Source organism: Coffea arabica, chromosome 8c (genome assembly GCF_036785885.1).
Source record: "Coffea arabica cultivar ET-39 chromosome 8c, Coffea Arabica ET-39 HiFi, whole genome shotgun sequence".
Lineage (NCBI taxonomy): Eukaryota > Viridiplantae > Streptophyta > Magnoliopsida > Gentianales > Rubiaceae > Coffea > Coffea arabica.
Genome location: NC_092325.1, coordinates 2,830,162 through 2,844,079, shown reverse-complemented (window position 1 = coordinate 2,844,079; position 13,918 = coordinate 2,830,162). Strand labels below are relative to the sequence as shown.

The 13,918-nt window shown below is 35.2% G+C and overlaps 1 protein-coding gene across 1 annotated transcript; it reads left to right on the top strand.

The window, feature by feature from the left end:
- Positions 1-9,095: 9,095 nt before the first annotated feature.
- LOC113707086 (carboxylesterase 1-like) lies at positions 9,096-10,387 on the top strand. Its single transcript, XM_027229248.2, has one exon. The coding sequence runs from the start codon at positions 9,344-9,346 to the stop codon at positions 10,322-10,324; it is 981 nt and encodes a 326-aa protein (XP_027085049.1). The 5' UTR covers positions 9,096-9,343; the 3' UTR covers positions 10,325-10,387.
- Positions 10,388-13,918: the final 3,531 nt, after the last annotated feature.

The window sequence follows — 13,918 nt, the reverse complement described above, 5'->3', positions numbered from 1 at the left end:
CTTTTATTATGATATAAGTGAGGGTAAATTAGGTAAAAAATTTTAAATTAATTAATAGAGGTAAATTTGTCAAAAAATTTAAGATATTGAATAGGGGTAAAATAGTAAAAAATTTTAATATAATTAGTAGGGGCAAATTATTCCATTTATTATCATGTGATTGTGTGGCAGAATGGTTATATAATATTCCGTATGAATTTGTATGATTTGCAAGGGCAAACTAATCCAAATATTGTTATGTTGGTAGAAGCAGCAAATCAGTCAAAAAAACTTTAAATTAATTAGTAAGGGCAAATTAGTTCATTCATGTTATATTATCATGTGAAGGTAAGGTTATATAATTATGAGAGTATAAATTTATATTATTTGTAAGGATAAATTAGTTTAAAATTTTATTATCCTATCTCTCAATCATCCCAATATGACTAATATCACCTCCCCATGAAATTATTTTATCCCATGAATAGGGGATTGATTTGGTTAATTTGAATGTATCATCCCATGTATAAAATGTAATTAAATATGAGATGACATAGGATAATTAATATAATACTGTGTCATCCCACAAACCAAACGAACCCTAAATGACTATAGATTTAGGGTCCAAACGGACTTTAAACGGACCCAAACGGGCAAGTTTGCTTAAGCCTCCTTGTCTTCAACACTTACAGAAGATGAGGAGGTTTAAGCAAAGATAGCACTTAGATTTTTTTTTTTAATCTTATGTCTTTTCTCCTAAGAAGTTGGCAGTGGCAACAATAGATGGATGAGGAAATATGAATTGGGTGTCTATTTTTTGAATTTATTGCATGTTTTATTCTTATTCTTCAAAACATATGGACTCCAATCCTGAATTGTGTATCTGAAAAATAACTATTGCCCGTTGAGTAAAAATGCTAGATTGCAACTGATTATAGTGTACTAAGAAATAATGATGTTTTGCCTGCAGTTGTACTTAATTTGAAACTAGAGGAACTAAGGATTTTGTTGTGTATGAATTGAAATTTGGAACAAAGAGTACAACCAACCCCAAGTGCTGGTATTTGTGTAACTTCCCCAAACTTAAATTAGCAGTCCTACGCTCCTATTTCTACAAACTTATCCATCACTTACTTCGTTGCTTGTGCCTCCTCTCTCTTTCTGGATTTCCTAAGTTGATTGTCCAATATTACAATATGGAAAGGCAAAGAACAAGTAAATCCTTTGGTGACTTTATGAAGGAATTGCGTTTTTCTATTGGAATTGCGTTGAGGGTGAATAATGCTGGTTAAAGTGTTTGTTTGAATTTTTTGATGCCCTGAAGACTACAAGAGGATCAATGGGAAGTAATTTGCTTCGCATAATCTATTAAATTTTCAAGAAAAAATTAAAAGGAATGAGTTGCTTCTCTTGGTATATATGCTATATCTGTAGTTTTTTTGTGTGATAATCTTATGACAAATTCTTCAATGTTAGGTATTGATGTTGTGGTTGACAGTTGGGGTGTAAACTTAGAAAAAGATCTAAAAATCATAAGCAATTGGGGCATAGTGATTTTTGTTGACGCACATGGACCCTCGACGGGAAACATGGTATTTGGAACAGCAATGGCCAAGCAGGCAAGAGTTTGAGGTAATTTTATAATTGTCGTCAACTTCATGTACTTGGACTAGTTTGGTTACAAGGTGTTTATGGGGTTTCACCACCTTGGCATTATTTAATCTAGATATCTTTTTTCTGGTTGCTTTCATCATTGACTCGTTTTTTGCATTAACAAATTAATTTATGAGCATTATGGCTTTTGACTTGTGGATACAGTGCTTAATAGATGGTTCAAAACGTTGGACAAAGCAGCAAATATTGTTGAATTTTTAAAGAAAGAAGTATGGCCAGAGATTGAAAATAGATCGGCGAAGCCTGTGGTGCACAAAACACTTCGACTGTCCGAAGCAGCAGCTGCTCACAAGCTTATGGAGCTCACTGACAATTATCAGAATCTGTATTCAGTAATTTGACGCTTTGTACTATGGCTTGAACATTATGCCTGTACTGGCAAGGTAGCAGGACATGTTATGGGGAAGATTTTGCTTATTAGTGACTTGGAAAAGTCCTGAAAATCCTAAACAGCAGCACATGCCATGGGAAAGATGTGAACCCCCGCTTCCTAACCTGGTCTGTTCTGTTTTATTTCCCAAACACTGTTTCTGAAGTCGGGTTTCAGCTTCATTTTCTGAAGTCGAGATTGTAATGACCGGGGAAAATGGGCAACTTCTTGTCGGTCTTACCTTCCTCCATACTGCAGGTAATCAAAGGTCGGAGCTATATCGATGACGGGCATTGTTTTGTCCAGTCCAACTTGGTTGTTTTTGTTATCGTTGTTGGTAGACTGATTGTATATGGCCTGGAATATTTCATGGTTTATGTAACATCTCTGATTGTAAGGAAAATGTTGTCACTTGTCATGTGGTATTTGTGTTGCATTTATAGATTCAAACAGGCGCATTTGTAAAGCCCATTAGTCAGTCGTCAAAGGGTTGTCGAATGTCCACTAATTTACAAGTGCTCGTGGCTGCGTCTTCTAAGGAGGGTGCAAGAAGTATAATTGTACAATTTTGGAACGTAAAGGAAGTTGAATCTTTACTAATTAGGCTGTACCTAGTTTAGCGGAATACTCTTTTTTTTTTTTTTTGGTCGAAACAATAAGATGATTTCATTGCTTTAATGGTAAAAAATTACATATACGAGCAACGGTTCGATCGAAACTCTACAACTAGTGTTCAAAGACACTGAGGAAGCTGTCGCTCCTCATCCACAATAATGCTTAAAGCATCAGCACTCATTTTTTTACTAACTATCATATTTTCTTCCCTATACAAACCAAAAGAGCACATGTAAAACAATCTCTGTAACTGAGAGATGTCTTCAAGTACTGTTGCCATTTTGCTGTCTGCTGGGCTCTGACGTTTTAATTGTCTCCACAGTTCCTTGTTACAAAATCTTAGCTTAAGTTTGCTCCACTTGTGTTGTACAGCTTTACACAACACCAACTTCAGTGCCAGAGCTTCATCTAGGAGTTTGTTACCGGAACTAATGTCTTTCAGTGCCCACCCTCTCATCGTATTACTTGCAAAAATCTTAACTGTGACTCCAATTCCCACAAATAGCTGCCCTTGCTTCGTGGTTGTAGTCATCTCCATTAGCACTTCTCCTTCATTTACATAATTCTGATCCTGTACATCTTGCCTAGGGACTGTTTCTTCTGTGCTCTCCTTTCTCCTTGTACTCTAGCTACAGCTGCTCTAACCATTCAGAATGTGCTTTCCCTATAGATTTGAATGGAGGGACAAAGGTAGTGTTCTCAAATTCTCTTTTATTTCTTTCTTTCCACACCTACCACAGGATGTTTGCAATTAATCCAATGTGTTCCATCACTTCTGACCTGTGCCTTGCTTATGAGATTCTTAGCAACCACCTTTTGAAGTCTCCCTGCTAATCCTTTGCTCCATCCCACTGAATGGGAGATGCCTTCCATATGTTTTCCATGTGGGGGCAAGTCAGCAGAAGATATTCGACTGTTTCCTGTGTTGTTCCATACATCTTACATATCGGATCACCCACCCCCATTCGTCTACTTACTGTTGCTTTCACAGGCAGAGCACCTTGAATGCATTTCTAGATGAAGAACTTGATTTTATGTTTGATGTTTAAACTCCACAGTGTATTCCACATCTGAGCTAATTCTGAATCACTTGTTGCATAGCTAGAGCTAGCTCCTTCCTGGTTGCACCTGCTTCTCTTTCTGTGTTGCTTCATCAGAAATTTATATCTATAATTGACAGTGTATAGCCCTCCCTCCTTTGGTTGCCAATAGAAGCTATCCTCCCTTTCAACTAGGCTTAGAGGAATAGCTAAAATTTTTTGTGCATCATTTCTATTGACGTATCTGAATATGATGTTTCTGTTCCACCTATGCTGACTAATAAGCTCCTCCACCTTTTCCAGCTCACAATTATTCCCTCGATTAGTAGTTGGCTTCCTTGTATCAGTGTCTGGGATCCACTTGTGACTCCAAATATTTGTACTCCTTCCATTTCCTATCCTTCTGATCATTCTTGCATTGATTAAACTTCTTGTCCCCATGAGTCCTTGCCAAATCTAGGATGCATTTTTGGAGAGGCTACACTGTAATATGGACTCCTGTGGAGAATACCTGGCTTTCAACACCTTACTAACCAACAGATTTGGTTTAGTAAGTATCCTCCAAACTTGCTTTCCTGACAGCGCTTGATTAAAAGTTTCAATATCCTTAAAGTCTAGACCTCCTGCACTTTTTGCCATTGTTATTCTTTCCCAAGACAGCCAGTCCATTTTGTTCTTACCATTAACTTCACCCTACCAGAAGTTGGCCATCAATGCACATATATCTTTACACAATCTTCTGGACAGCTTAAAACAAGACATCACGTATGTAGGCATCGCCATTACAACTGCTTTCAGCAACACTTCCTTACCTGCTGGACTCAATAGTTTGTTTTTCCAATTCTGACATTTTTTCCTTATATTGTCTCTCACAAAACCAAAAATCTGCTCTTTAGACCTTGATACTACCATTGGAAGTCCCAGGTATTTGCCTTGCATAGCCTCTACCATTCTTCCCAAGGCCAGGCATACCTCCTTCTTCTGCTCATCGTACATATTTTTGCTAAAAAACACTGCTGATTTGTCCAGATTGACTAATTGTCCCGAGGCATTTTCATATGTTTTCAACACTTTCATAATTTCCACTGCCTCATTCTTATTAGCCTTACAAAATATGATAGAATCATCCGCAAAAAACAGATGTGTTAGCGTTGGACCGTGTCTGCTGATTTTGAATCACTGGATCCTTTTGCTTTCCTCAGCCCTTCTTAGCAAATTGGAGAAGCCCTCTGAACAGATTAGAAACAGATATGGAGACAAAAGGGTCTCCCTACCTTATCCCTCTTTTTGGTGACACAAAACCTTTAACTTCACCATTACAGTTGAAAGAGTAACTTACTGTCTTCAAACAGCTATGAATCCAGTTAATCCATTTAGAGTAGAAACCTATCTTTTCCATCATTTCCAACAAACATTGTCACTCCACCCTATCATAAGCCTTTGCCATGTCCAATTTGATAGCCATGTAGCCCTCTTTTTCTTATCTTTTATTTCTAAGAAAATGCATGTACTCATGAACAATGATCACATTATCTAAAATCTGTCTTTCTGGGATGAAAGCAGATTGAGTTTTGCTAATGCACAAGTCCAGAACAGATTTCAGTCTATTAGCCAAAATTTTTGATATGATTTTATAGAGCACACTACATAGACTGATAGGCCTGAAATCTTTCAGATTGGTTAGGTGCAGTGTTTTGGGAATAAGGGATATAACAGTGTGGTTAACTGATTTGAACATGTGACTTGAGTGAAAAAAGCTTTAATAGCTAGAATGATGTCACTTTTAATAGTATTCCAGAATTTCTGAAAAAACAATGGAGTCATTCCATCTTGTCCTGGAGCTTTTTCTGGATTCATAGAGAACAAAGCATCGTGGATTTCATCCTCCATTACTTCCTTGGTTAACTTATCATTCATCTCCTGAGTAATAGAGTGTGGAATTCCCTTTAAAATTTATGTCATTTCACCCTTCCCTCCACTCGTAAACAGATCCTTAAAGTACTTAGAAAGTTCAGTCACTACCTCATCTTCTTTAGCAGTCCAAGATCCATCCTCTCTTTGTAACCTGTTCAACCTATTACTCACTCTCCTCCCCTTGACAAAAGAGTGAAAATATCTAGTGTTTTTATCCCCTTCCCTCAGCCAGCTGATTCTTGACTTCTAGCTCCAGAAAGCTTCTTCCTTCTTGTAAGCATTAGCCAACTGTCTTTTGAGATCCTGAAGTTCCTCTTTTTTGTTAGCTAATCCAGCATTTCTAGTCTTCTCAAGATCCTGCTTAAGGCCTTCAATTTTACTCTTAGAGTTAGCTTGGACATTATTTCTCCACTTCAAGAGTTCAATTCTGCAATTCCTAATCTTTCTAGTCACTTTGAACAATTTTGATCCCTGTTCCTCCCTATTCCAGGCTTGTTCCACCACTTGCTGAATCCTCTCTTTTTGGAGCCATCTCTTGTCAAAGTAAAACCTCTTTTTTTTCCTTTCTATCCCTGGATTGGTGTCTAATAAAAGCATCGAGTGGTCAGAAGCTAGAATCTCAATATGGTGACACTTAGCACTCTCAAAATCTTGAAACCAATCCATACTACCCAAACATCTATCTAGTCTTTGACGAATTTCCCCTTCATTGTCCCAGTGATTGCTCCATGTCCAAGGGTAGCCTTCAAAACCAATATCAACTAGTCTGTTCAGCTCAATGAAATGTCTTAAGTCCCTAAAACTTCTCTCCTCCCTAAACACACCCCCTACTTTTCTTCATTGGACAAAATGTCATTAAAATCTCCAATGATCAGGTATCTAGATCCCCACAACCTATTTCTATCAGTTAGCACCCTCCATTGTTCCTTCCTGATCATTTGATCACAACTAGCATACACTCCAATGAACCACCATGCCGCCTGAGATTCATTACCTTCAATCTTAGCTTCTATAGTAAAAGCAGTAGTGGCCACCTCTACAATTTGTGTATCCTTAGTCCAAAGTAAAGCCATTCCTCCTGCTCTATTCATAGCTTCCATAGTCACATTGTCTATTCATAGTGCCTTTTTTGGTGAAATACTTTATGCTTACAGTGCCTCTTAAATATCCTTTGAATCAAGGTAAAAAAGGGATTACACTTATGAGGTCTAAATTTCCTTTGAATCAGGAAATACCAAAACGAGTGCTCAGAAGTCGTAGTATTTGAATTTACAAGCTTAATTTGTAAAATATATCCTAACATATTTGATCTATGTAACAGCACACGAGCCTAATTACCATTATGAGATCATAAATTTAAGGGCTAATTACGCTTTGACCCCTCTCCCCCGAGCCTTCGAACTTGGTCCCTATTAACATTTTGTCTCCGTTAATTCTAAATATCTGACGACAATTAATTTATTGATGATTAAAATACAGTTATATTTTGCATGATCAAAATACCAATGACTAATTTTTGAACACATGTAATCTATTATTTGAGATTTTTTTGCTATAACATTTTTTTTCAATGTGATTTATATGAGATAACTCGTGATTGAAAAAATAAAAATATAATGAAAACGTGTTTGGAGAATTTCTAAATTTTTTCCTGAATAATGTTGAATCCAAACAAAATATGAAGAAAGGTATGATTGTGGCACAAAAACACCAAGTTGCATTTTATTGACTTATGAGAATCTAGTGAGAGTTGTAAGGGAAGCGAAAATTATCAAGACCAATCAATTTCTAATATAGAAAGGAAGAAAGAGAGACGGTGGAAACTCTTTGATAGAAGTTACGGAGATTTTTCAAAATTCCTTTTTGGATTAATCTTATATATACTGTTATTGTATATACTATTACCATTAAATATATGACACATGTGCAAAATTTGAATTTGAAATTCAAAATTTGCTTATGTATCATCCATCTAACCATGATAGTGTATATACTAATAGTGTATATAATATTTACTCATTCTTTTGACTTTACAACATAATTTTTTAACTCTCTGGTGTTCCGCTATCTTTTAACTTTAGATTTTGATTTAGCTAACAAGCACCAATGGCACTCATTAAGGCCCCGTTTGGGGTTGTAATAGCTTATAAAGAAGCATTTTCAACACAGATACTTTTAACAAAAGTACTGTTAAGTTACAAAAAATTGGACTCCTTAAGTTACAAGAAATTAGTTATCAAATACTATAAAAATGGAGGGAGGGTGGAGAGGATAGATTGGATGGTATAGGAGTAGGAATTGTAAGTGAGAGATTTTGAATTTGAAACCTCTTATTAAAAAAAAAACCCTAAAAGCATTTACATAAAATTGAATGCATAGTTATTTTTTTTGAAAGTAAATTCGACACATTGGACTAATGATCTACAATTTGTTTAGTATGAGTACGAACACCAATTACAACTTTTGAAGTGACTAATTTCTTTACTATTAGAAAATACAGTTGTGAGTGATAATTGACAATTTCAAACAATTCTCTCATGGTTTCTGGAAATTATACACCTTTTTTTGGGCCTAAAATGACTGTTTTGACACTTTTTGCTGTATTGTCAATGATGAATTTGTTCTTTTGTTAAAACAAAATGAAAATATTTTCGTAATTTCAGTAAGAACACCAATTGCAAGCAATAGTCCTTTACAAAACCAATTGCAAGTTTAGTAAATTGTTAGGGCAAATTACACTTTACCCCCTGTAATTTAGTATTTTTTCTACATAACCCTCCTATCGTTTTAAAAGTTATATATAACCCCCTCATGATTTGGATTAAAGTGTCAAAGTGACGAAATAATCATTCATAACAGAACTTTTAAAATGTCGAAGTTACTATCATAAATATATGACACACTAATCCCGTATGATTTTATGTTTTACCATATAACCCCTTTATAATTTAATGTTTTATCATATAACCCCCTTATGGTTTTCAAAATATACACATAACCCTCTTTGGTTAATAAATAATTTTCAACTTTACATAAGGGTATTTGTAACATTTTAGGTGACTCCGTTATGAATAATCATTTCCATCCCTTTAACACTTTAATCCAAACTATGAGAGGGTTATGTATATCTCTTAAAATCATAGGAAGTTATGTAAAAAATACTAAACTACAGGGGGTAAAGTGTAATTTGCCCAAATTGTTATTATCTCTAGTTTTGCATTCTTTTCTGTAAAGGTCGACCATCCTTCTTTAAACTGAATTAGATTTGATCCCATTGTTCTTCTAGCTTTGTCCGCTCCTTGATGGTTCAATCATGCACCTCCATCTCATAAAGCCATCTTCTGTGACAAAATTTTGTGCGTCTTGTGTTTCATCTTGGTATGCTAATGTCACTGTAAAGAAAATGTGCAAATCCAAAATTGCGACAAACAAAGAAAGATGATCTGATTGAAGACGATATTCTCCACATCCCAAACCTGGCATATATGCTTAGGATAGCATGTTGGTAAGTGTTGACTCTTCCACTCGAAAGACCACAAAAATTGAGCTTCCGTTTCAAAGATAACAGTTGACATCCTACTTCCTAAATAGCGGCTAAGTTATTAAGCTGCATGCTTTGATGCTGCTTCTGGCCAAAAGACTTATGGTAGTTTATTCCTATCAAACATCCACAAAGTGTTTAATTGAGTACTTACAAACTTCACGATTGTTTGAAACACGGCCATACAGTTAACTAGAACTAGTCAGAAGAATGTCTGATATATCACCAGTCGATCCTAATATTGATCTTTATGGCTTCCTTGGTATCATCCGCTATCCTGATGGCACGATCACGCCTCTTCCCGGACCAGCAATCCCTGCCTCATCTGATCCTAGAAACCCCTTTCACTTTTCAAAAGACGTAACTATAAACGAATCCAACAGGACTTGGGCGCGCATATTTGTACCCCGGGAAGCATTTGACTCCTCTCCGGACACAAAATTGCCTCTGATACTTTACTTTCATGGTGGAGGATTCATTAGAGGTAACGTATCCACACCTCTGTTTGACGATTTGCACACTGAACTCGCGATTGAAATCCCAGCAGTGATCATATCAGTTGACTACCGCCTTGCTCCAGAGCACCGACTTCCGGCAGCCTACACTGATTGCCTGGAAGCATTGCACACGATTAAAGATTCCAACGACGAATGGTTGGAAAAGTATGCTGATCTATCAAAGTGTTTTCTCATGGGCACTAGTGCAGGTGGTAACATTGCCTACCATGGAGGATTACGTGCAGCTGCATGTGTTGATGATCTAAAGCCTCTGGAGATAAAAGGGTTGATATTGCATCATCCATTTTTTGGCGGGACCAAGAGGACTGATTCAGAATTGAGGATGGCCAATGATAAGGTAATACCACTTTGTGCAACTGATTTCATGTGGGAGCTAAGCTTGCCAATTGGCGCGGATAGAGACCACGAGTTCAGCAATCCGATGATGGGAATCAATCCGCAGCTTTTTGAACTGATCAAGGCTCTGGGATGGAAGATTTTAGTCATCGGGTGTGCTGGTGATCCATTGATTGACCGTCAGATTGAGCTGGTAAAGAAACTAGAAGAAAATGGTGCATCAGTGAAAGGTAAATTTGATGAGGGAGGATATCATGGCTATGGTTATGTTAATCCCACGGCCAAAGCAATAACTATGGTTGTAAAAGGGTTTGTACTCTCTTCCATCACTTGTTGAAAAAGATTAAACAATGAACTCTGAACCATGGAATATATGGAAACAATACTTGGTTTTTTCTTTTGGGAAAATCGTCCAAAACGTCCCTCACATTTTGTAAAATGACTTTTTTCGTCCCTCACTTTTAAAAGTGTAATTTTATGTCCCTTACATATTCACATCGGTCAAATTTAGTCCCTAACTAGGTTTCCGATCATTTTTTGACCGGAATCCATCACGTGCAAGGCACGTGATCATTTTTTAAGGGTAAATTTGTCAAATTATATTTTACATGATCTAATCTATAGTCCTCCACATTTTATAAAACAAATTTTTTCGTCCCTCACATTTCATAAAATGATTTTTTCATCCCTCACATTACACAAAATGAATTTCTCCATCCCTCACATTTCAAAAAATGAATATTTCCATCCCTTACTAATTATGTGTGTAAGGGAAACCCTAAAAAAAATATGTGTGTGAATACATTTTTATTTAAACACATGTATATGTCTATTTGATTTTGCTTAATAATACGAATAGCATAAATATATGTATGTGTCTATTTGATTTCACTTAACAATATGAATACCATAAATTATACGTGATCATTTGATTTTATCTGGTATTAGCTAGTAAAAAATCTTGCATTCATTGTCAAGTTGGCCAATAATGCTATTTTCGGTCAAAATACAATAAGAATATGCAAATTAAGGTTCTATTGGTAAATATTAGTCATAATCATACAAAAAAAGAAGATAGCCCACAAGTTGAGCCCAATTACATACATGTGTTTATGCTATTATTATTAAGCAAAATCAAATAGACATATACATGTGTTTAAAAAAAATGTATTCACACACATAATTAGTGAGAAATGAAAAATTCATCTTTTGAAATATGAGGGATGAAAAAAATTATTTTATAAAATGTGAGGGACGAAAAAATTTATTTTATAAAATGTGGAGGACTATAGATCAAATTATATAAAATATAATTTGACAAATTCACCCTTAAAAATGATCACGTGCCTTGCACATGATGGATTCCGGCCAAAAAATAATCGGAAACCTAGTTAGGGACTAAATTTGACCGATGTGAATATGTAAGGGACATAAAATTATATTTTTAAAAGTGAGGGACGAAAAAAGTTATTTTACAAAATGTGAGGGACGTTTTGGACGATTTTCCCTTTTCTTTTTCTTTTGCTTTTAAACAAAAAAGGCAGATCCATCTTTTTGCCAAAATTAGTAGTTCATAGCTTTCGGGATACTCGTTTCCTATTGTCTTCCAAGTATTTCATCATTTTCAATGCAAGGCTCTATATTGTAAAAGGTAGTCCTCGAGCAGCAAATTCTGGAATATTGAGTTATTACTAACTATACTACGCATATCAGAGTATCTCCCCCCCCCCCCCCCCCAAAAAACCCCCCCAAAAAAAAATGTAGTGAGAATCGTGTTTAGAGAATTTCAAAAAATTTTCCCAAATGATGTGGAATCTAAACAAAATGTAAATAAAAGTACTATAGTAGAATGCAAACATCAATTTGCATGTGATTGACTAATGGGAATTTTGTGAGTTGTAAGGTTAGCCAAAATCATGATCAAGGCTAATCAATTTATAGTTTAAAGGAAGGGGGGAAAAAAGAAGCAGTGGAAAACCGGTGCAGAAGTTTTCGAGATTTTTTTAATTTTTTTTTAACTTTACAACATAATTTTTTAGCTCTTTGGTATTTTGCCATCTCGTAGTTTCAAGTTTTCGATTAGGGCTAAATGCTAATGGGCAACCACTAACAGAGGCATCGAGTGTTAGTTTTTTTGAAAAAAGTACAATTAATTTTGGAAAGTATCTAAATACAGGGAATGCAATAATTGTGAATTTAGGTGCATTAACCGTGCTTGCTCAGCCGCTAGAAAAATTCTTAAATTTTTTTATATCAATGACTAGTTTTTTCTTTTTTCTAGTCAAATGATCCACACTCCCACATAAAGTAAGTATTAATCTCAACTATTATGTATTGGCATTAATGTCATCATGTTAAAATTTTGTATGGAAGTTCATTAATAATATTTGACTAGTCAATAAAGCAGCAAAGTATGTATATTTAAAGTTAAAGGAAGCAAATTATTATGAGGGGTAAAGTTCAAGGGGACAAACTATAATTACCTCTTAATTTAATGAGAACGTTAACCTTTACAACCATGACACATTTATTCAATTTCTAGTAATACCCACTTTTTTGGCTGTCCTACTAAATTGATCATTGATCATTACCAAAACATTGATAAAACTATCTGCTGCTTCTGCTGTAGATGCTATTTGTGAAAGCTAAATTGGGTCTGTGATTGGAAAGACATCCATTGCTAGAAAATGCTTATGGAGTAGCTACTTCCCATTGAACCATAAGAAAATGCTTATGGAGTAGCTACTTCCCATTGAACCATAAGATGCATTTCGAGCCCTGAGTTTGTCTTCCTATTGAGCTAGCCTCAGATATGTGGTCTTTTTTCATCTTTTGTCATAATAAAACTAGGGGCTTGCGATGTTAGCCTAACTTGTGGGAAGGAAAATATAAAGTTAGATCAGTTAATGTAGACAAGCATTTTGAATTAAAAGCCAAGATCAATTGAGATTGATCCTCAGCCTTTGACTGTCAAGGGTTAGGTCTCAAATCCCAAAAATTAGTAGCTAATTAAAAGAAAAGACAAAATAAAGATTTGTTGATGATAGAAGAAGAAAGGCAATTGAACAAGAAAAGGAGAGTTTTTGCAGAGAAAGGGAATTTCCAATTCAAGTACGAGGTAAGTAGCAATGTGGGAATGAATAAGGTCATTTGAGCATACATGTCTTGTTCCTCATAACAGGTTACATGGCAACAGCCAGCACTAGATGCACATAGACTTGAAATGTATTGGTTTTCCTCGCCAATTGATGACCTATCTAATCTCCCTGACTAATAATCTAGAATCTGTTTAGTATGTGTGACTGACAATTAATAAGAACACCAATTATAAGTTTTGAAATGACTAATTTCTTTACTATTAGGAAGCATAGATTTAAGAGATAATTTCAGAAAGAGGTTTCTAACAACTTCAAATAGTTCCCTCATGGTTTCTGAAATTACACACCCCCCTCGATGGTCTAAAGTGACTATTATGTCCCTTTTATTCTACTGAAAACAATTAATTTGTTCTTTTGTTTAAAAATAAAAAGGGCAAATTACACTTTATCCCCAGTGGTTTAGTATTTTTGTACATAACCCCCCTATGGTTTCAAAAACTAGACATAATCCCCTCATGGTTTGAATTAAAGTGTCAAAGTAGCGAAATTTGCAATCCATAACGGAATCACCTAAAATATAAAAAATATTCCTATGTAAAGTTTAAAATTATGTATTAACCACATAGGGTTTATGTATATATTTTAAAAATTATTAGGGGATTATATGGTAAAACATTAAACTATAAAGGGGTTATATGGTAAAATATAAAATCATACGGGGTTAGTGTGTTATGTATATTATGTTTATATATTTTGGTCACTTCAGCAGTTTTAATTTTTAAACCAAGGTGATTTCGATATTTTCAAATGTTCCATTACGAATGATCATTTCG